Raw genomic sequence first — 23,854 nt, 5'->3', positions numbered from 1 at the left:
ACGCATCAGCAGCTTGAAAACATGGAAATCTTCTACTCGCAAGGTAAATTCATCTTGTAGGCTCAAATAGAAGTGACATTCTAATTAGAATTGCGCTACAACGTGGATACTTTCTGCTATCGAGACAGAATCATGCAGAGTATTGACAGAGCTCTGCCCCTCCCCACTCTACAATTTCATGTCTGCCATGGGACTGTTTTAGCCCTTAGGTCATTCACTCCAGGAGAAACGATTGCAGTTGCTGCACAGATAAACACTGAAATGGTACACTATGTTTTTTTCTCTGTGTCTCTATCTTGTACTCAGTTTACTACCTTGGTGAAATACAGCCAACTCAATGTAGGGGAGCCCCGAAGTCCTGACAGACTGACTATATGTTACTGAAGTGAAGCTTGTACTTGATTAGATGATAATTAAAGGGTTTGACAATCATATTTATTCCCTATATGGCCGTATAAAAGATGGGACTAATAGTAAATAAATGTAGTCAATGTTTCTTCCATGGATCGCTCCAAACCTGTCTTGTTTGATTAACGGTTAGCCTCTGCTGGTCCTATAACATCTGTTGAAGAATCTGGCAATGTGTATATCCTCCCAAGATGCAGTCTTCCTTTTGTCTAATGTAATGACGGAATATGTGTTGTAGGTGTGAAACAAATGTTTTCTACAGAAATAAATTACTGTGTATTACAGTTTGTCCAGACTCATGACTGATTGGCACAACTGCCAATTGTGTATTCCTATATTACCACATTCATCAGTGTTATTACAACACACTGACCAAAAAAAACACCTTCCTTAAAAAATTATTTTAATCTCTTCATGATTTGATACAAAAGGCAATTAAATAGTTAAAACTCAAATTCAGAAAAAGCCTTGATGATTCTGAAGTGCAGAAGGATGGTGATTTTGGCCTGAGTCCTCAATTCTAAAGCTCCAGGCGTGCTCGGCAACTCAAGGTACGGGCATCTTGTAGTCTGAAGAGTGGTTTCCCTCCCGGAGCTTTCCGAAGCAGCCCTGTATCAGATCTACCGCGGCGCTGACCGTGGAGCTGATCTCATCCTCTGTCCTGCCCCTCTTAGGGTTCACCTCCACCAAGTCCACCGCAGACAGCAGTCCTGCGCGGAGGGGAAGAAAGAGGTCAACACCTGACTGACCACACTACAGTGGAGCGGCCTCAATAGCAAGCCTCTGTGTGTGGTCCCCCGACCTGTCTGACAGATGGTTTCTGTGATGTAAATTCCCTCTCTGTAGGTCAGTCCTCCCACAACAGGTGTCCCCGTGGCCGGGGTTATAGACGGGTCTAAGGCATCAATGTCATAGCTCAGGTGGATGGGCTTCTTCACCCTGTTAGATTAGACAGATCATATTGTCTAGCACAGGTCAATGCTTAATATGTCCATGGATGCATCAAAGTGATATCTAGCCTACGTGAATAGCGAGCAGGGGAAACCCAATGGGTTTGTTGAGGCTACACACTTTGAGAAGATGTAGTCGCCCGTCTGCTCCATAACTTTGGCGATTCCAAGGCGGTCCACCTCCGACATGGAAAACGCTTTAATGCCCAGTGATTTCAGGATATAACTGGAAGGGAACATATGTTTTTGTGCTCTTCTGTGAATAATGTCTGTAGTGCATGCTCACAATATGATGACGCGTGATTCTGAGTGAACCGTAAGATGAGGACTCACTGTTCTTCTGGATCCACATCTCTCAAGCCAATGTAGACGATGTCTTTGGCGGATACACATGGTTTTATCCAAGAGAAGTTGGGCAGAACTGGAATCTGATCCAATGAAAGAGAACATTGAACTGTAGCTCACAGCCGTGTAAAAACACTGTCGCCATCTTAAATCTAAACTATGGTTAAAAAATTCTTCATAAATTCTTTACATTTAGTAACAAATACATAACTAGAGAAGGCATGATGATCCATAATGTGCACAAGGATAAAACATTGTGGAACATTCTCAAAAAAAAGAAGTAATTTTAAATATCTCGGTTTATCTTATTTTCCAATGTGAGCAAACCTACAATTTCAAATCAGCAAAAATACTCTCTGGCTTTTTGGCTACTGCATAATAACCCACAACTAATACCATGACACTGCCCTCACAGTTAGGCTTTTACTTTGAGAATAACAAGTATACGACCACAGGATCAATATTATTTATTAAGACACTGCATGAACAATAAATCTCATAATTCGAATCACCTTGGACTGCAGCTCGTGGATGAGGTAGGACATGGGCTGTCCGTGGATGTTGCCTGTAGGGGAGGTCAGAGGTGTGTTGATATCCGCGTGGGCGTCCACCCACACCACACTGAGTTCCGCCTTAGAGGCCGCGTGCCCCAGGATTGAGCCGATCGCCAAGCTGTTACAGCACACAAACCAAGCTCGTGTGAGTGAATTCCACGGGACACTGACAGGGAGGATGAGCGGACGACTGGGTGTTGAGCTGCTGTTTGCGTACAGTGTGGGTGGACGGGATACACACACCTGTGGTCCCCCCCCAGCATCACACAGGTGTGTCCGTCAGACTTCACGGCGTGGACGGCTGCAGACAGACGCTTGTTGGCGCTGCCCACGGCTCTGGGTCTCTTTACTCTGCCTACTGGTTCATCGTTGGCCACCTCCTCAAATGTCAGGTTGCCGTAATCTTTGACAGCACAGCCTGGGGAGAATGACATTGGGCGTGGCAACAGCCAGAGATAAAATTGGAAAATGAATGCACCCACAGTAAGTATTTAGGTATAGGAGCCTGTGATTCCTGCTAGCAAATAGAAGGATTCTTGACAACAAAAGTGTCAAACAAAAACTTGTAAAATAATTAGTAGGGGTAGACAAAAGTTGGAGCACTACAGGTTAGGGTTTCAATGTCAAGCTGACCTTTTCTGAATTCTCACCATAACAAAGGATTAAAGCTGTGAAAAAGCACCATTGTAAACTCCTGTCAAAACAAATCAAGGAACATTGCACTTCCAGAAAGGTGTTGATTGTGTACCATCTCTACATAAACCGGTCTTGGCTCTGATCTTATTGACATTTGTCAATATTCAAAATGTTAAATCTCCTCTGTTTTATCAAAAATGTATCACGCCCTTTGTACATTAATAAACCAATATGCAAAAGAAAAATATAATAATGTTGTGCAAAAAAGTTAATTACTTATTTTCTTATTCAGGTTACTATGTTAGTGATTGAAATACATTTCTGTCTGCTATTATGTTTGTAAAGCACGCAAGCAGGCTAAGGATTGACACAGCTCTTGTCACCAGATTTCCCCAGTTAGTTAGCGAGCATGCTTTACTGGCATTCATGCTGTCTGTATTGTACCATTGTCATGAACCAAACGAACACAAATGGAGGGGGGGGGGGGTACTCTAGCTCATATTAGCTAGTGTGACTCCTATTCCATTTGTATTCTCAAACATTTTACCACCTCAGAAAACATTTCACTGAATATGTCCACTAAAGGGATATTTTGAGAACCATGTGAGTAGACCTATCAGATCCCTTGTCCTGAGTGCCATGAATAAAACACACCCGGTGTTTATTGGATGTCTCTGGTCTTACAGGATCACACGCGTGGGGAAATGCAAACACAGGGACGAACACAGAGATCCTTCTCACATGTTAATCCACTTAGATCACATCGATCCTCCTGTCACTCTGACGGTCGTAGTAAGGTTGCCACATGTTTCCATGATTAAACATTCAAGAGGACTGGTCTGTCTTGTCCTTTCCAAAGGAAACTTCTGTCCGGGTCATTTTCGCTCATTCATATATCTAGTTCATGTTAATTTCCCCCCAAAACGATTATTTCTATAGTCTAGCGTCACTTAAATATTTCCTGTTTTCAGAACGGATGCTGAATTGAACATTGTCATGGAACAATATTCATATGTACACTCCTGCCAGTGCAAGTCAAAAGTTGGAAGTCTGAGATCAAAGAGATATAATCTCAGAGATATCACAAAGCCTAATGATCTGACTAAATCATTGGAATACAGAAATATTGCAATTCAAGGATTGACCGAATATATAGCTATCTAGCCTTTATTACAGGATGACTCAAATCGTCACCTTGAGCTTTGAGCTTCTCCACCAATCCCGCAGCCCGAATGAGGTCTGGTCCTTTCTCCACACCATCCCGTGGCTGCAGCAGAGAAAGATTTACGAGACTATTGTAGGCCAATTATAGCAATACATTTGAAAATAACGGAACTTGTTTTATTTAAAGGTGGTTTATTTTGTTCCCCAACATATCTATAGTTATAACCATAAGCCTATAATAAACATATTGTCGCTACTCACCTGTCCTTTTGAAAAAGGCGCTCCAATAATTCCAACTGAATGATGACTTCGCTTATAAATTCCGAAGGCGATTTGTAATCCTCTTGAGCTCTTCATGATGACCATTATTGTGTCGGGACACTGTATACAAGCAACCGGAGTCGCGAAGGAGCTCTGCTGATCAAATTGTAGTCACAGGCACAGCAGTGACGACACACCAGCGTTACTGTAAACCCAATAGGGAGCCTAATGCTTTTGTAACGCTCCACGCAGGTAAACGTTTCGGCACCGCCCCACCATCAGCACGCTTAAGCGGCTTTATTTCAGTCATAATTTAAACGGCAGAGCCACCGTGTACTTCACATGTTTGACGTTGTGAGATCAGCCTTAAAGTGATATCCATGTAAGGGGCAGCAGTTGAATGAATAAGCATGTTTAGCTTTGTCTACTGGAGTTTCTCTTCCCTCCTTTGGCTCTCAGTAATCGGCCATCTGCCCCTTAAAGTCACATCACAGGACTATGCTAGCCCCGCCAAGTCAACTTTTTACTGGGAATTATATTGCCAACCACTCACAAAACTGTCCATTTCACAATAGCTAGATGCATATACTGTCTAGATAAAACAGAGAATCTGTGCACATCAACTGTACAATATTGTAAAATAACATATGATATACTCTTAGAGCTTATATTCCTCCATCTTAAATACAACAATGTATCGTTCCCAAGATTATATTCGGATTGTGTACTTCCTACATTTACCACAAGCAGTGGCTTTACATTGATACTGTAATAGGGATGACGAGGTTTAACAGTGCATACTACGAACATCCTAACATTGATATTACTATTTCGGCAGCCATTTGTACAGGATTGAGGTGTTTACAAATTTATTATTTCACATATACATTACAAAAAGTGATACAACACTATAGACATGACACTTAAACAGTTGTCATAACACCCCTACATCTTAGTGGGTTGGGTGAATCACTGTTCTGCCTGGTTTCTCTTACTGCTACAGATCTACAGGCACCTGGGAACCTGAGAGAGTAGGAGGTACATGTAAACCTACTGTGTCTCCCATCTTTGCCATCTGACTGATTGAAAATGTTCTGCGAAACAGTTAGACTAAGCTGGGGGATGGGATGGGGCAAATTGACCAGTCTAGGCCCTTGTACGGTGGTGATGAGCTGGTAAGGTGACCAGGTTAGAAGTAACTCTGAAGAGGCTCTCCCAAGATGGTCTCCATCTCGTGGATGACTTTCTGGACTTGATGCTCCACCTCCTCACATTCGTCTGTAATGCAGAAAACACAGGAAGAAATTAGCCGGGAGGTGACAAGACAAACAAAGATAACTAACATTAAACACAGAAAATATATATACACACACACATACAGCAGCAGGGCAATGTTTGGACAGTGAATGGGTAAGTGTTTTCTGGTTTTCAAAAGAAAAGCTCCCTGACCATTGAAATAATATCAAATTGATCAGAAATACAGTGTAGACATTGTTAAATGACTATTGTAACTGGAAATGGCAGATTTTTTTTTGGAATCTACACGGGTGAGGTCCATTATCAGCAGCCATCACTCCTGTGTTCAAATGGTAGGTTGCTCGCTCAGTTCATCATATTAAAAGGCTAAATGACCATAAGAAAACCCTTTTGAAATTATGTTAGCACTGCTGAAAACTGTTGTGCTGATTGAAGAAGTAAGAAAACTGTCCTTCTTTAGACTAGTTGAATATCTGGAGCATCAGCAATTGTGGGTCGAAAATGGCAAGAAACAAATAATTTTCTTCTGAAACTTGTCAGTCTATTCTTGTTCTGAGAAGTGAAAGATATTCCATGCAGAAAATTGCCAAGACACTGAAGATCACGTTCAACCCTGTGCACTACTCCCTTCACAGAACAGTGCAAACTGGCACCACACATTTTAGTGTGATGACTAATGAAGTGTTCACTACTGGCTTCATTAGTGTTGCCCCGTATGGCAGGAAGCAGAAATAGCTTAATCTAGGCTTACTGACTAGGATGATTTTTTTTTGCTCATTCATTCTTCTTTATAGTAGAACTTCAACTGTTAAATATTTGAAGGATTTTGTGCATATAAAGCCTGCTTCTCCCCGCTCTGAATCCTCCCCGCTCTGCATCCTCCCTGCTCTGAATCCTTAATCCTCCGTGCTCTGAATCATGCTCGCTCTGAATCCTGAATCCTCCCCGCTCTGAATCCTGCATCCTCCCTGCTCTGAATCCTCCCCGCTCTGAATCCTCCCCGCTCTGAATCCTCCCCGCTCTGAATCCTCCCTGCTCTGAATCCTTAATCCTCTGTGCTCTGAATCATGCTCGCTCTGAATCCTGAATCCTCCCCGCTCTGAATCCTGCATCCTCCCAGCTCTGAATCCTCCCTGCTCTGAATCTGGAATCCTCCCTGGTCTGAATCCGGAATCCTCCTCTTAAATGTTTCAAAACCTTCTGTTGTGGATTTTCAAGTGTTTGTTTTTCCTTTAGCAAGATCCATTTTTGGATCAGCTTCAGCTTTTTGAGAGATTGCCTTGTGTCATTCCCATGTATACTCTTGAACATTTTTATTATGTATTACTGACTCAAAGCTGTCAGGTTGGCCCTGAGGGCAGCAAAGCCAAGCCATTATACCCCGCCCATCCTGCTTCATAACTGCCATGGGTTTCTTCTGCCCAAAGCAGTGTTTTATTCTTGTCAGAATTGAACTGGAATTGCAGCAAAAATATTTGGTGGGAAGTTTTAGGTAATCTACAGTCTTCCTGTTGCACAGTATAGTGATTAACTTAATATTTCTTGGAAGTGGTTCTGTAACCTTTGCCATGACTAATTTACCAGAACAATGATTTTTTATTTTAGCATTACATTTTCTACACACCTGTAATACAAATCAAAGTTTCATCAATATTTTAGGCTGGCCCCTCAAACTTTCTCCCTAATAATGTTTTGAATTTAATCAAACCTGTTTTCATACAGCTGACATTTGTCCACACAGGGAAATTGCTAAACATTTAGCAATTTACAGCAGTGAAATTTCTCACTGCAATGTTTAAATAGTGTTATAACGTCCAAATATGTCAAAAGAGAAAACTTTCCAGGCGCTGTGCTGAACTTCTTCACAGAACCATATAAGTAGCTACTATTATCCAATCCTCTGATTACCTAAAGCCTTCAGCTACACCAGAGGCACATTAGGACTTGAGAGATTTGCAACCTGCCCCCCCAAAAAATTATGAATGCTTTAATTTTAGCTACGATACAGGCCAAACACCCATATTTTATTACTCCAGACCACGGCTGTTCATTTAAAAAAGGGATTCCTGATACACTGTGGAATGTAAGTGATATTCAGGACAGACAATGTCTTAATACACTAACATTACAGAAACAGCACTGTACTGGAAATGGAAAACAGGTTAATATAATGACATATAATGACATAGTAAACGCACCCTCCATGAGTTCAGCCAGGAAGGGGATGGTCTCTGGCAGCAGGACCATGTAGTTCTCCCTGAGCTTAGCAGCCAGCTCTAGCAGCACCAGCAGGGCGGAGAAACGCACCTGAGAGGGGAGAAACATGTTTATATTGAGGTCTCCAACAGCCCTGGTCCTGGAGAGCTGCGGGGAGGAGTCAAGATTTTGTGACGCCTGTGGCCACAGGAGCTGTTAACAATGAGCTCAATCTGGTTTCGGCTGGTACTAGGCCAGGAATCCAGCCCAGTCTTAGCAGTCGGCCAACATGAGCTGTTTGTACACACTGGCCGTGCCTCAGGTATCTCACCTTGGCCGAGGTGTGCCGCGTCTTCAGCAAGACCTGGTAGTTGAGGGTCTTCCACTGAGTGTCGTCTGCCACGGCAACACAGAACTGGCCAACGCACGGCACCAGGTGCTGGGTGACTCTGGTCTGGTAGAGCTCCTCTCCACCCAGGGTGTTCTCCAACTACAAGTAAAGACAGGTACCCGCTAAAGTTTAGGCCGGGGGCCACAGAGAATAACATTTGAGGGCACCAGGAATGTGTACATAGTCGTAGTAATGTGAGAGGGAGGCGGGGCTAACCTGATCCACCAGAGGGTTCAGGAGGGCGTCGGCTCTCTCCTTGCTGACAAAGTGCTGCGTGTCGTACAGGCAGATCTTATGGAGGCAGTCCAGAATGTACTCCAGCAGCAGGCAGCTCTTCTCAACGTTGTCTTCCGTCGTAAACAAGGCTGCGTCTGAAGGAGGGAAGGAACGGACGAAGAGGGGATTTAGGCAAAGGATATTCTGCTCTGCGTTCACTATTCACACTGAAAACCAGCCGGATGACAGAGTTTTTCCAGGCACTTTGAGAGGCTGTCGATTCACAGACAGTCAGTAGCCTCTACGGAGGAAGAGCAGTGGCCCACCTGTCTTGGTGACGTTGGTCTGGTGGAGCAGGTCAGAGAAGGGCTTGACCAGGTGGCCGGCGAACAGGACGAAAAGACCCTTGAGCCGGTCTGCGATGCGGTCCGACAGGCGGTAGAAGGTCAGCAGGCGGTCCTTGGCCTCGCTTTCGGTCTTACACCAATCAAAGAGCTGCATGGGCACAAACGCAGTGGTTACTGTTGGGACTGACAATGTGATATGTAAATAATATAATAAAAAATAAAAAAAAACATCATAACTGAGGAAGAACCGCATCGATCACGAGTGAAGATACAGACCTTAAAGAACAGGGGCCGGAAGGTCACTTCAGATAGTTTCATAACCATGGCCAGGAGACAGTCAATCACATAGCCCTCAATCTCCTTGGTCTTCTCCAGATCACCCTGCAAACATGACCGTCTGTTAACTATGGCAAACAAAAGCAGTAGGCAATTCTGGAAGCTTCTTTCAAACAGCTAACAGTTCATGAGGGAGATACATACTTGGCAGTGTTTGGCCCTGAAGTCCAGCGCAATCAGGAAGAAGGACGTAAGCTCCGATTGGTGGGAGGTCAGTTGATCCTTCTCCATGTGACCAATGTGTTCCTTCAAGACATCCATCAGGGGACCAAGACGGCTCTGTGAAAATAACAGGAGCGAAACATCTACTCACGCAAATGTATTACCACACATTAATAAAAAAAACACCGGCTGCATTTGGCAGTGGACCACCGACCTGGCTGGAGTCCACCACCTTGCTGTAGCACTTGGTGATGGTGGGCAGCAGCACCCGGGGGGGAACCTTGGTGGCCAGGCTGGTTCGGAGGGAGGCGAGTCTCACGGCCAGCTGGGGGGTGGTGGTGGCCTTCACTGCCACCCGCGTCAGCCGAGCCACCTGGGGGTGGGGGGGCACATCCTCTCAGTATGACAAGTATCACTGGGTTCACTGTGCTTATGACGTTAAACACACGGCAATGTGTGTAGTTGACGGGGAAGCTACCTGTAGGAGTGTGTGTAGTTGACGGGGAAGCTACCTGGTAGGAGTGTGTGTAGTTGACGGGGAAGCTACCTGTAGGAGTGTGTGTAGTTGACGGGGAAGCTACCTGTAGGAGTGTGTGTAGTTGACGGGGAAGCTACCTGGTAGGAGTGTGTGTAGTTGACGGGGAAGCTACCTGTAGGAGTGTGTGTAGTTGACGGGGAAGCTACCTGTAGGAGTGTGTGTAGTTGACGGGAAAGCTACCTGTAGGAGTGTGTGTAGTTGACGGGGAAGCTACCTGTAGGAGTGTGTGTAGTTGACGGGGAAGCTACCTGGTAGGAGTGTGTGTAGTTGACGGGAAAGCTACCTGTAGGAGTGTGTGTAGTTGACGGGGAAGCTACCTGGTAGGAGTGTGTGTAGTTGACGGGGAAGCTACCTGGTAGGAGTGTGTGTAGTTGACGGGGAAGCTACCTGTAGGAGTGTGTCCTGCAGGTAGGGGCTGATGAAGTGGGGCAGAGTTTCGGTGACGCGCTGCAGGGCTGTGACCGCACTCAGCATGTAGAGCTCACTGGTGATCACCTCTTTCCTCTCTGTTAGAGTCTGTAGCACAGCTGGCATCAGCCTGAACACAAGGGAAGGACTTCAGTTTGACCAGGCCTTAAGACACACTATGTGCTAACATTATATTCCCATATCACCCAAGTGTTTATGGGAAAATAGAAAAACAAGTTTGGAGTTTTCTAACATCCTGGCCTGTGTCTTGTGTAAACAGAGCCAGGCAGGTTTGTGTACCTGGGCAATTGAGGGATAACTAGGGCCTTCAGGGCGCTGGCCACCTCAGCAATACACAGCAGGGCACTCCCCATTACATTCTTCTCCTCCTCCGGGGACACCACCATCTCCACAGCCTGTTTCAGAACCGGAACAAACACCTCCTGATGACCCGAGCCGAAACTGCGACACAGCAGCTTGAGGCAGAAGAGGGCCGTCTGCCTGTTGATGGCCTGCTCGCCTTCCTCCTCCTCGACTCTGCCGTGGGCCCGGGCCGCGATAGCCAGTAGGTCGCCAGTCAGGTCCAGAAGCACGGTCACCTAGAAGGAGAGGACAAAGATCAGGGCAAACGCCAAAAATGCCTCAAACAGACAGACAGACAAAGAGAGAGAGACGCACTCAACGACAGAGAAAGAGACAGCGGCAGAACGAAACGAGACATTAGGCAGAGACTGAGTGAAAGCGATATTCCTGTCCGTTTTCCTGACCTGATCCTCATCCCACTTGGTTTTCTGCTGCAGCTTATTGATGAGCAGCTCCATGGCCTTGCGCCTCACAGAGGCCAGCTGATTACCCATCAGGCCTCGCATCACAGTGATGAACGTATCCGTGGGCAACAGGGCGTTCACCTGGTGGTAGGGATTTAAGGATCAGTCAACACAAACCTGACAGGCATCAAGGTTTCTCTGTACTGTTGTCCCAAAGCTGTGACAGGGGCATTTCCCATGTCGATCTCAGAGGCCTACGTACTTTGTCCAGGACATCATAGGCCTTACTAAGCAGAGCCCTCCAGAACTTGGCAGTTGGTTTGTCGGCATTCTCCTCAACACAGCGAGCTACATTGTGGATGTAGCGAAGGATCTCCTCCAGAAGACTAAATAGAACAATCAGAACAAAACGGTCACACCATTTGAAAATGAACGTGTGCTTTTCATTTGGTATTCAAACAAACCACTGACTCTTTGCGCCACACATACAAGGCCTGGTTAATCAGTCTACCGTACCTCTGCTGTAGTTTCTGCAGAGAAAGATCCACGACATCCCCACGCTGTGCAATCTGGACACATTAACATTGCGTTAAACAACAACCCCACTGACAATACATAACTGATACACATTCAACTTGAACAAGGCCCACAAGCATAGTTGCAAAACCTTTTACTAGATGTGTTTACGTGGTTGTCCCAACAATGTTAGTTGCTCTGGCGTTACGACAGGCCAAAAAGGTCCGGGAAACAGGCTACTGTCATATTACCATTCCCACAAAGCTGCCGGAGGCCAGGAGTTGGGCCATGAAGGAGACTGAGAGGAACTTGAAGTGGCGCAGAGCCTTGCTGCTGTGAGCTTCGATGTTGAAGATCAGCTCCTCAACCTTCTCCTCCTTCTCCTTCCTGGCTCCCCTGCCACGTGTTGGCCTCTTCACAGGCCCTTTACAAAACCACAATGAAATATGGTGCTTAAAATAATACAACAGGGCCCTTAACAGCACCTTTCTTAGCTGTCAGCTTTGGTGTACTGGCAGAACTGGCAGAAAAGGACTAGCAGGTTTGTGTCTCACCGTCCTGTTTGTCCTGTGGTAGTTCCATGAGATACCCAAGGATCTTAATGAGAGAGACCAGCTGGTCCTCCACCTGAAACTCACAGCACACTGAGATCCAGAACTCCACATCCCTCTCTAAAGCAGCATCCTGAGGAGAGACGGAAACACTGCAGCTTAAAGTGACACTTTTTTTTGCAAATAGGCCCCATGAGTCAAAAAGATGTGTGGATACCATTATGTCTCTGTGCCCTGTATAAAGAATGTTTCAAGACACAAAGCTAATTAGAATTGGCACAATGTTTGGAATTATTTTGGGAACAGCTAGCCAGTGCTAACACTAATTACCAACAACACAAACGTAAGACGGCAAAATCAGAATCTTGAAAACATTTAATTGAAATGTAATTTACTGGCCGTCTTTGTGGTTTGTCCTTTGGCTAGTAGAGAGTGGACACCAAATGTCTATACCATTGTAGTAGTTTCCTGAACTTACATAACACTGTTCTATTATTGCTCTTTTCCAACACGGACACATTACACGTTGATGCACAATGTGGAAACCATAGCCGAAATGAAACAGACAAAGCTCCATTCAAGGAAACTTTTCAGCTGGAAGTATCTTTGACTTGGGTTTTGCTAGGCCAGTGTACTAAAGGGTAATGTTAATAGGCTAACACGTCCCACAAGACCTTTAGTTTCAGATTACCTCTTACAGAAGGAGGACAACATCAGAGTACAGTGAATTACCTAAGTATAAAGTGTAATTGAAACTGATTTAGTTGTGCTTCACTGTGATTGACAAAATGTTCTACAATGTCAAATAGAAAATAAAATTCTACATATTTTTTTAAATAAACAACAAAAATATAGTCGTTGCGTAAGTGTTCACATGATCCGGGGTCAAATTTGGCTTTACAAGCACATAAGTTCCACGGACTGAGTACAGAAAAACACATCTATGATTACCCTTTCCTCAGTTCCTCCATACATACAACAGTTCTAAGGTCATTGAACTATAATGAGGGAGGTTTTTGAAAGTCTTATAAAGCAGGGCAATGATATATAGATGGTAACAATAACAAATCAGACATTTAAAATATCTTAAAGCCTGGTCAAGTAAATAATTAAGCCTGCGGATTATGTACTAAACCACCCTGAGACAAATATACAGTTTCTTTCTCAAATGAGCTGCAGGATGGACTGATCAGGCATGTGAACAACTGAAAACGATTAAATCCGGATCAACTACATTGTATTGACTGTACAAAAATGGCAAGAAAAAGTGAAATGATAGATATTAGGTCTTTTTATCATTCACTGAATAGGTTAGAAAGGGATAAACCTTCACACAATCTAGAATAGATTTAAATCCAGATTATTTAACACTGACATGTAATGGGACTTTTCATGAAAAGGGTGCAACATGTTAGAATCCAAAAGGTTCAACTAAAACTGTCATATAACTTCAACTGAGACTAGAGAAGCAGATAAAGGGCCTCATTGCCCTGAAAGATCCGTTAAAAATGTAATAGAAAATCTATTACAGAAACACTTTTCAAGAGGTCATAGTCCTACTCTAAAACTATATACGTACAACTTTGAAGTAATATTTAATTTATTAGTTTTTTCAACTTCATTCCAACTGGGCTTCTCTTAGCCTACCTTGTCAGTGGCGGTGGTCTGGTTGGCGTGCTGCTTGAACAGGAGCAGCAGTAGGACCCAGAGGAAGCGGGCCGGACCCAGGGTGGCCATCAGCTGAGACAGGATGGGCAGGCGGCGGTGCTCGGGCACGTGGGGCAGCGCGTCCGTGAACACGAGGATGATGCGTGTCACCACAGCCTCCATGTGCGTGGCTGACTCGTCACTGTCATCCCTCTCACTAGCCTAGAGGCAAGCGAATGAAAACTAATCTTTTCTTTTACGGAGAAAGTGGAGAGTGGAAGAGAAACTCTGCCACCGCAACAAACCAGCGTGCCGGTCTCATGTCAACACTCAAAAATGTCCTAGAGCTGAAATAACCAAGAGCCAATGACACATGAGCCCAGCTTTGGATCTCTAGTTTTATGTAGCATCCTTCCTTGTCCCAGAGGCTAACATTAGCAACTAGGGGGTTTATGAGAATGCATGTTACATTTCACAAACATTTACTACACAGCAGAGTTCACACAGAGCAGACCTGAACAAATGACATTTCTCACATCAATGATGTTGTCCATCAGTCACGTCTAGCGGTCTGACTCACCTTGATGAGGGCAGGAATCACTGTCTGGACTGTCTTGTTAATGACCTGGAAGCTGTAGCTGTCATCCAGACGCATGATGTTGGCACCCATGAAGGTGAAGATGGGCATGATGTTGTGCAAGACTTTCTCCTGGCAAAGGATCATGGGTCAGGACAAAGGTCAAAGGAAATTCGACTGGGTTTCTGAAGGTTGAGATATCTGTGATGGATGAGGAAACGTTTGTGCGCGGTACTCACAGGGAAGATGCCGGCCAGGCTTCCCAGGAGGAGCAGGGCCTGGTGGTGAGTCTGCGGCAGGTCGGACACCCTCACACACTGGACCACAAGCTCCACGTTAAACTTGTCCTCATCCAGCACGTCTGCGTACAGAGGACACAAACGCACACGTCTCACCCACAGAAAACACAACGCTTTTTGAAAAGCCACGGCGGTTGGGTCCTAGTCTGAAAGGGGCTGACTGTCTCCTCACCCTTACTGACAGGTCCTCCGTCGGGGGAGACCTTCTGACAGACATTCAGCAGACAGCTGAGAATGAGCTGCTTGGTATACTCCAGGTTGCTCTGCTCCACGGAGGACGTTTCCAGAGACCTGAGAGGCCGGATAAGAACAAAGCTTGGTCTCTGTGTCTTAACGTCTATTGCAGAATACAATAGTGGAGTCAGGTGTTTGTGAAGCATACTAAACACTATGCTAGAGTAGATTATATGAAGATTCAACTTTATTGTCATTGAACAAGTACAGTTCCACGAAACGCAGTTTGCGTCTAAACAGAAGTGCAAATAGATACTATGATAGAGTAGATGATGTCACACTGGCCTAACCACAACCTCTGATCAAATAGATGAGTGTTGCCGGTTGTACCTGGAGAGGAGACTGAAGAGAGCTGGCACCAGCATCTGAGGCCTCTTCAGTTTCTTCTTGTGCTGAAGCAGCTCCAGAATTAGGGTTGCCCTCTGCCAGGACACAGTGCCCTCTGCTGGCCCGTCCTGAGCAGCGTCATGGGCTTTCCTAAATGAGGCAACAACAGAAAAAAGGTTATTTGTACAGTAGCTTGGGATGTTAAAACATTAATTTTACATTGTTGAATTTCCACAGACTTCAGTATCTTTTCATTTAAAAAGCAGTACTATTAGTTACAGGTATCAATGTTTGTTTTATATATGCTGCCAAAACAATCTTTATGTACAGAAACCTAAATGACCGCGTTTGTCCAGCATGTCGACTCGTAGGACACCCTGTACACAGCCATGGTATTGTTCCTCACCTCTGCTTGCTCCTGCGGGTCTGCTGCACTGAGACGGTGACTTTGGGCTTCTCCGCTAGGGCGATCTCGTTAGCCACTAGTTCTGCATCCACAGCAATCTAAAGCAAAAGGATAGAATTTTCATTCCTGGTGTTGGTAGTGGTAGAGGATAGCATTAGCATCCCTGGTGTGGGCAGTGGTAGAGGATAGCATTAGCATCCCTGGTGTTGGTAGTGGTAGAGGATAGCATTAGCATCCCTGGTGTTGGTAGTGGTTGAGGATAGCATTAGCAACCCTGGTGTTGGTAGTGGTTGAGGATAGCATTAGCATCCCTGGTGTGGGCAGTGTTAGAGGATAGCATTAGCAACCCTGGCGTTGGCAGTGATAGAGAATAGCATTAGCAACCCTGGCGTTGGCAGTGATAGAGAATAGCATTAGCAACCCTGGCGTTGGCAGTGATAGAGAATAGCATTAGCAACCCTGGCGTTGGCAGTGAATGATGACGCAGTGCTGAAGGTTCCTCCTCACCCGTTTGAAGACACTGCTGATGGTCTGGGCACAGCTGGGACTCCTGCTCTCCACCAGCAGATCAAACATCACTCCCAGCAGCCTCTGCTGTGTCTTCTCATCATCCAGGGCTGAGTAGAATGCTTTGGTGATCTGAGAATGAACAACATGCTCACGTTCAGTGGGAGCAAATAGGAGATTGCCTCTTGGAAAATGAAGGCTGTCGTCATTGCAGGAGCTCATTTTGCACACCAACTGACCACGACCAAGGCAACGGGGCTACGGTTTGACTTGAAGACACGGTCACGAGTAGCACACAGCCTATTGAATAATACCATAGCTTGCATGGACTTCAATCAGCCGTGCTGCCAGTGCAGCGTACCTGTTCCAGGGCGATGATCTGAAGGCAGGGGGTGTCAGGGTGGGGCTTCGACACTGTGCCTAGAGCCCTGATGAAGAGCTCCAGGCAGGCCTGGTTCTTAACCAGGAGGGGGGCTGCCTGCTCGTTGTACTTCCCCAGGAGCAGCTGCATGAGCAGGTCTTCGTCCTTCAAGATGGTGGGCTTCTCTGGTCCCCTCTGCTCCAGAAGTCGTTCTATGACAGGCATGAGGACAGCCAGCACCAACTGAGAAGAGAAAAATATTAACAGAAATGCCATTAACCTTAAAGTTCAGATTGGAGCCATCATATGAAGCAATGTCATACAATGAGGCATCCAGGTTATTCATTCTGGCAAGGCCCTTTACATTTCTGTGGTCATTCTCTGTCCACTCACCTCTCCATTGACCTCATCCAGGGCCCTCAGTATGGTCTTGGCGGTGTAGGCAGGGCAGTTGGCCGCCTGGACGCCCAGTAGCAGCTCCTCAAAGCCTGCTAGCAGATTCCGGTCCTTGGCCTTGCCTTTCCCTGTTCCTGTCACAGCCTCTTCATAGAGCTTTCCCAGGGCCTACAGAAACACACATTTGCAAAGAGAATAAATAAAAACACTGAAAATAAACAGAACATGAGGCTCTTTAGTGCGCTTGATACCCAGGACCAAATGTAACAAAATAACACAAAACTAAGAAAATAAAAAAGTGTTTGCTAAAAGGCAGGTATACACTGAAATGAGTGGGGTTGGTGTCTACTCACCTGGCTGAGGTAAGTGGGGTCGGAAATGAGCTCCTCTGTGGTCCTCAGCAGCCTTTGGATGATCGGGTGGAAGGGAGAGCTGTCCACCTGGACCAGGGTCTGTAGGGTGGATGTGGCTGCCCTCCTCACCTCACGGACCGGGGAGCTCAGACAGGCCAGCAGGGAGAGCACCACTATGAAGGGAAGACGCACAGTTATAACAGTGTTACTAACACACCATTAATACAGTTATAACTGCATTACAAACATACCATTAACACACATTTAACACACTGTTAATGGTCTGTGAGTTATTTCTCAGCCACAAGCAATAAGTCTAAAGCATCAAAATAACAGGCACAGTCCCAGACAACTGATTTACATGTTTGTTTTTATGCCAAGCTCAACATAAAAGAACCACTGGCTGAATCCAGATTAAAGCAATAAAACTACCTGGTGATTGGCCAGCTGCCAGCAGTTTGAGAGACGCCCCTGGCTGGGCGCCGAGGAGGGCTCCGCCCACGTACAGGGCCTGAGTCTGAAGGACGGCATTGACCTTACAATCCAGCTGGTCTCCTAGGTTACTGCCATAGCCCCACAACAGACACAGGAAGTTGAAGAGCTCCCGGGGATCACTTAAATGGACCTGGGCCAAATGGGAGCGGACAAACGGAATCTTTCAGAAAATGTGAAGCAGGTGAACAGGAGGTTGGTTCTGCCTAGGTCCACCAACACTGTAAATTATATTAGTAAACGATAGATATACTCCAGCCCCCCCAAGAGGACAGCACTATCGCCACGAGTGGTACTCTGCTCCAATCAGCGGACGAGAAGCAACCATCAGTGCGCGGAGATCCGCTGTATGGTGTCATGTTTCAGCACCTGGAAGAGCAGCTTCATCAGGCTTCTGAAGCAGACTGCCGTGGGCCCCTGGCTGGCCCCGGTGATGATGACATCAAACAGGCGGCACAGCAGACGCAGGTAGCAGCAGGCGTTGGTGTCCAGCTTCTCTGGGTTCCACCATGTCTCACCTGACAGGAAACAACAGTCCATCAGCCCCTTGTCTTCAAACCCAGCGTGTGACAGTGACTTAAAGGACAGGCTGAACGCAGGTCTTTAATGCATCAAAATCAATACACAGGAAAATGTAGTATTCACCTTTGAAGGAAGCATCATGGCACTGGAGATTGGATATGAGTGATCTAAACAGCGACAGCAGCAGTAGCCCATACTCCGTCTCCAGGCTCTGCCCTGACCTGAGCCTCAGCAGATACTCCCCCAGCCCTTCCGAGAAGGAGGGACAAATATCCACCTGGCGCCCGCAACAACAAGAGAGGGAGGGAAACCGTGTCAGATGGACTATGGATTGGAGGGTAAACTCATACAAAGACAAAACAGAAATATCCAAAAATAAACAACAAAAGAAAGACAAAGACTGAAAAACATCTCTGGTGTCAGGGAACTTTAAGTGAAAAGGAACTGCCCCAAATCCCAAAGATGTCCCACCTCTGGTATGTGTTTCTGGGTGAGCTCCAGTACTGCTGGCTCCAGCAGGGTGTAAACCCGGTGGGCTGTGTGAAGGTGCTGGGTCTCACTCATGTCCCCCAGGCCCTCCAGGAGAGACTGGCACAGCACCAGGAACACCGCCCTCTCTCTCAGGCTGCCCTGCTGGCCCTCCACCAACCCAGCCATCTTCTCCAGCTAGAAGGCACGCAAATAAAACAACATTTCTGGGTTAATTAGTAACCCTACACCTTCAACCAAACAAATTCAAAGGTCCTAGAAACAAACTAGTTAGTCAACAGCTCCAAAGTAATATTAAAAAAGGAAATTTCTATTTACTATTTACTTGATTAAGAAACACCAGCTAATGTTTGTTTATCAACTCACTGCATTGCGTTTGGAGAAGGGATCCATGTTGGACAGGTTTTTGGTCAGCGTGGAGATGAGATGCTGGTTGGCCAACCCAATGAAGTCTGGCTGAGCAATCTTCTCCATCACATCCTTGAGCACTTTAGGGCAGAGGTGACAGATATAGTCATACAGTACAGCACACAGGCCTCCTTGTTATCTAGCATCCGCAGTGAAATATTTGAAAGACAACATGTTTTTACCATGGGCCCAGCCATGAGTGAGGTGGTACTGGGATAGGATGGTGGTCTGGGCAACACATGTGGCCAGCTGGAGGTCTGGGGAGTTGGGCTGGGCTGAGGTGACCACAAGGAAGGGCAAGAGGCCCCAGACCACTTGTGCTTTCAGGTCAGAGTTACCCTCAATGAATCTAGGTTCATCCAGAACCCTTACTGCCTCCTTCAACACAGGACACCTATGGGAAAACACAAGGAACGCCCCATTAACTACACAAAATGCATATAGATTGAACAAGTCACTATTCTAAATCGGAGATCTTTGTGCCTAATCAGTAAGTTGAGACAGACTTCACTAACCAGTCTTCAGCATTTGAGAGGTCAATTCTTTGTAGCAGTGCGAGCAGACGGGGCACTGTATCCTCTGGATTCAGGCGGTTAACACAGAGCTGTGAAGGGAAGTGTACCCTGAAGTTCAAACGCTATCAACAATGACAGGACCTGAAAATCCAACATTCTGCCTACTCACCTCCAGCACCTTCAAGGCTGCAGCCACGACCTCAGGCACGTCGTCCTTTATGCGCTCCGACACAGCCTCCTCCAGGAAGGCCATGTCCAAACCCTCCCGTCCTGAGGTAACGAGGGCCATCAGGTGTTCCACAGCTGCACGCCTCACGGAGGGGAGCGGGTGCTTCAGGCTGAGCACGAGGGAGGTGTCAGAGTCCCCAAGGATCTGTAGCCAATAACACGGCAGACTTAAGACGGCAACAAGCACAGAGTGGCTTCTGGGAAGGTAAGCTCATCCGCAGTCTGTGTCAATGGGCGGCGTCTGACCCGGAAACGTACCTGGTACTTGCCACTGCTCATGGACAGGGAGATGAAATGGTGGAAGAGCTTCTTTTCGTCGGCGCTGGAGACGTCGCGCACATGGCGTTCCAGGACGCCGTCCAGAGCACCTGGGTACCTGCAACAACAGAGAGGTCAGTGACCAGTGTGCTCAGTAGAACACGGCATGCCAAGACGTAGCGCTGACCAGGCTGCTACTGTTGGAAAGGGAAGCGCGTTCAACAGCGATGTAGGCCACACTCACTTTGACTCGAAAATTCGGACGGATGTCTGCAGGCGCTGGTTAAGGGCATTGACACTGTCGGCAGAGAGCTGACTCTGGGAAAGGTATTCCTCAAGAAGCAATTTTGCCACGGTTTTATCCAGACCACGGGACAGTGGAAGGCTTTGAAGGACCGTCTCGAACAGGAGACCGTACCTGGTGCTCTCAGAGGGCACGTCGGTCTCCATTTCATCTATGACAAAGTGATGACGGAGGCACTGTTAGCATATATATTGAGGGATTTATTGACCAAATAAATATGTAACCAGACGGAAATAGAACCAGAGCCTGATGCTACTCACCGGTGCTGCTGATCATGACCGTGTGAATCAACAGAGGCAGTAGGTAGCGTAGTAAGGGACTGATGTCGTGAAGTGCCGCCATGCCCTGGAGGACGGGGACCAAGGACGTCACTGCACACAGGTGTCCAAACGCTCTAGAGAACGAAAGAACAACATTCAAAAAACACAGAAACCCTGGAAAAAAAATTCCTTGGATTGACTTTGACAACAGTGACGACAAAACTGACAAAAAAGTATAGTTGAATTCCTTCCATTCGTCTTCCTAACTCACTTTGGGCCCACTGAGCCCTCTTTCTGGTTCTGCAGGAGGACGATAAGGCAGCCAAGGCCCTCTTTAGGCAGCAACGGCTCCTTGCACAGTGACTTGCTGATCTGCAGGGCCAGGGTGTCTACAAGCTGAGCCTCCAACACCACCTTCACAGCCAGCTGGCACACTATCATGTAGGTGGCAGCCTTATAGTCTGTCAAGGAGGACTTCAAGCCCTGGAGACGCAACAGAAACACTCAGCACCAGTTGACCAGACAGGAAACCACCTCTGACCATCCATTCAGTTAAGGTATTGGTATCTCAAAGGACAATTATTTCCGCATCTCACCTTCTGAACGTAAGGCAGTAGTTTTGATATGACTGTATCAGATACTTTCTCCACAGCATCCAAAGCCGGTACAATGGTGGACGCATAGAAAGAGAAAATCACTCGAAGCTGGGCACAGTTGCCTGAATGTCCTGAATATGCCTGCAGAGAAAGAGAAGAGCAAGAAGGATAGATCAAGACACCACCGGATTAATACACACAACCCTGATGTATACAGCAGTGTGTCGGCTGTACCTTGATTGACTTAGTGACCAGAGTGCAAATGAAATCCATGAATCCCAAGTCTTTGTAACAGTGAGTGATGAGGGTTCCTCTGGCCAAGGGAACTCCTGGTTTCTGTGAGTAAATCGTATTAGAATGGTTAACAAGCAAGTCATGGAATGAAAAAGAATAAAAGACATAAATCACAACAAATTACCTGAAGCCCCTCAAGCCAATTCCATCTGTAGGTGGGGTCATTTAACTTGAGGAGCTGAATGACTCTGACAAACACTTTAGTCTCGTGATAGGGCAACGCACAGGCAAGCAGGCTGTCCACATTATATAGTTGGATGTGGAACCTATCATGTTGAAACACAATAAGTGCTGTTAACACAACTGTCCACACACTTCAATATACATTAATGCTACCAACTCAGGAGCTGAACGCAGCATTGACTAATTTCACTCCCAAGGTAAACACAATATTTATCTGAAAGGTCACAGTGCACGTAGAATAATGGGGGATACCTGTGTATAAGCCACTCAATGCACTTCTGGGCAGGCTTGAGCAGGAAATATGGGGACAGGCGTGCGAGAAACAGGGAGATGCCTGCATCCAGTTTCTCGTTTACCTCCTTGACCTGGACACTGCGCTCCAGGCCCATTGAGGACTGGCTGAAAAGTGTCTCCTGGAACTCACTGAAAGCAGGTTCAATACCCAGGAGTTCCTCGAGCCCTGTGCATCCTAACATGCAGGAAAGAGTGTGTTGGGAATTAGGTATCTAAATATAATACTGGTATATTGTCAAACCTATATATCGCCTAAAACGATATGTAACTATCGATTCACTAAGCAGTAACAGGCAACTCAAGATGGTGCTGCAATAGAAATAAACGGGGGAATAATGTTAACACTCACCAAGTGCAAAAAAGGTGCTTCTATCCATACTGGCGGCATCTTTAGGATCAAACAGTAAGGAGGCGACCTCCCGACGAGTGAGAAGATCTGGATCATTTTGCGGCAAGGCCAGCCGTTTCAGCTGGTGGGCTAACGATGTCATATTTTCAGTTTCTCAAGATCTGTTAGAAGAGAAAATAATGAGTCAAACAGCATTACAGTACTCATGACGGATGTTAACGTGTACTTTATGTTGCTGGTATTAACTACTTGGTTAATTGAATATTCGTATGTGTGTGTGCCCAAACAGTTAGCCACATGTACTTCATCTAGTTTAGCTAGATAAAAAAAATGTAAGGTACATTAGCTGGAGATGTGTACTGTAAGCCGCTTTTGTATACTATATTGCTATACTTCACCAATGGTTAGCCGGCTGCTACAGTATAGTCTAGCATGTCAGCAAATATATTTCTAGCTTTGACACCATGAAGTATTTGTTACATTGCATGGGTTATTCTTCAGTAGATATATAAACGCAGCATGGAAATAATGATATAAAATATTACCATAAAGTTAGATGATACTTTACCTAGACTTTTTAGTTCTATTTTCACACACGTGCGTGTTTCCACCAGGTTTTCTCTGACCTCGCTGACAGTACTATTTCCGGTTTACGAAATGTTCTCCCCTGCAAAATAAAAGTGGCAAACCATCTCTATGGGCCAATGAACACATTGGGCCAAAGAAAACATTCTGTAATCAGTAATGTAATGAAAATATTCATTTTATGAAAATAAACAACAGTCATTTTAACATGTTTTAATAACACAGAAGCTTTATTTATGAAGTGTGAATAAACACAAAAAAGCGAAAGTCGTTGAGTTCCGGATGTTATTCTCCAGTCCACATGGTGGCGGTAAAGCATCAGTTAAGTTGGTTTACCACAGGTATAAAACTGCAGAAGAACAGAGTTAAAAAAGAAAAAGAGAACTGTCGGTAGATGTCCTTCTTGGCTGTCATGGTTATCTTGTGTCATGCGTAAATACAAGGTTATTCGTGTTTTCGTGGATTCATAGATTAGATATATTTGGCAGATTTTCGCAAGGTTGCCAAACTGGACTTTCAGTCTGCAACAATAATATATACATTGGTTAGCTAGCTGATTTTAGTGGCTAGCGTTAACTGGTCACCTGTCTAGTGTCATCAACTACTAGCTTGTCCATCCCACTGTGTGGTAACATTTAGCAGTATTTTTATATCGCCTACCAATACCGACATTAAGGTAAGTGGACACATTAATACTATATAATATTACTTTGACAAGTTGCTACATTTATCCCGTCAAGGCGGATTATTCGAGTATGACCGTTCATTTTTCGCGGGATCCCACCCACTGCAAGTTACTATTGGGCGTGAGATTCCCAGCCTCCTTTGAACCCTGCACGGATTGGTTCAGGATTGAAAAGGTTACTCAAGTGACGTTTGACATTCTGTCTCTCTGTACGATTTGTATGTATTGGTCGAGATTTTTGTGTACTAAACGAAAGACCGGTCGGGGTGTGAACTCGATTAG

At 45.7% G+C, this 23,854-nt stretch overlaps 2 protein-coding genes and 1 non-coding gene across 3 annotated transcripts; all 3 read right to left on the bottom strand.

Moving 5' to 3' along the window:
* Positions 1 to 794: 794 nt before the first annotated feature.
* On the bottom strand, positions 795 to 4,543 carry arg1 (arginase 1). The gene is made up of 8 exons (XM_010865048.4): positions 4,319 to 4,543; positions 4,088 to 4,160; positions 2,501 to 2,675; positions 2,216 to 2,375; positions 1,692 to 1,786; positions 1,480 to 1,584; positions 1,211 to 1,347; positions 795 to 1,118 (listed from the first exon to the last, which is right to left on the bottom strand). The coding sequence occupies exons 1-8, from the start codon at positions 4,421 to 4,423 to the stop codon at positions 955 to 957; spliced, it is 1,014 nt and encodes a 337-aa protein (XP_010863350.2). The 5' UTR covers positions 4,424 to 4,543; the 3' UTR covers positions 795 to 954.
* Positions 4,544 to 5,170: 627 nt separating this feature from the next.
* Positions 5,171 to 22,957, bottom strand: heatr1 (HEAT repeat containing 1). The gene is made up of 43 exons (XM_010865063.3): positions 22,871 to 22,957; positions 22,303 to 22,463; positions 21,912 to 22,128; positions 21,601 to 21,742; positions 21,417 to 21,518; positions 21,183 to 21,323; positions 20,858 to 21,069; positions 20,587 to 20,720; positions 20,267 to 20,477; positions 20,023 to 20,140; positions 19,706 to 19,909; positions 19,537 to 19,625; positions 19,204 to 19,415; positions 18,980 to 19,101; positions 18,596 to 18,790; positions 18,248 to 18,401; positions 17,972 to 18,120; positions 17,543 to 17,735; positions 17,111 to 17,283; positions 16,755 to 16,925; positions 16,362 to 16,604; positions 16,001 to 16,132; positions 15,494 to 15,591; positions 15,091 to 15,237; positions 14,699 to 14,817; positions 14,467 to 14,588; positions 14,231 to 14,359; positions 13,651 to 13,872; positions 12,007 to 12,136; positions 11,704 to 11,876; positions 11,453 to 11,505; positions 11,199 to 11,322; positions 10,937 to 11,077; positions 10,470 to 10,768; positions 10,149 to 10,299; positions 9,438 to 9,596; positions 9,206 to 9,340; positions 9,002 to 9,106; positions 8,705 to 8,873; positions 8,379 to 8,533; positions 8,103 to 8,261; positions 7,774 to 7,882; positions 5,171 to 5,596 (listed from the first exon to the last, which is right to left on the bottom strand). Exons 2-43 carry the CDS (start codon positions 22,442 to 22,444, stop codon positions 5,508 to 5,510), a joined length of 6,444 nt encoding a protein of 2,147 aa, XP_010863365.2. The 5' UTR covers positions 22,445 to 22,463; positions 22,871 to 22,957; the 3' UTR covers positions 5,171 to 5,507.
* Positions 13,985 to 14,114, bottom strand: LOC114839397. The gene has a single exon (XR_003781867.1). It is a non-coding gene; the product is annotated as a small nucleolar RNA SNORA14 (small nucleolar RNA).
* Positions 22,958 to 23,854: the final 897 nt, after the last annotated feature.

Source organism: Esox lucius, chromosome 5, assembly GCF_011004845.1.
Source record: "Esox lucius isolate fEsoLuc1 chromosome 5, fEsoLuc1.pri, whole genome shotgun sequence".
Classification (NCBI taxonomy): domain Eukaryota; kingdom Metazoa; phylum Chordata; class Actinopteri; order Esociformes; family Esocidae; genus Esox; species Esox lucius.
This window is presented reverse-complemented; position numbering and strand designations above follow the sequence as displayed.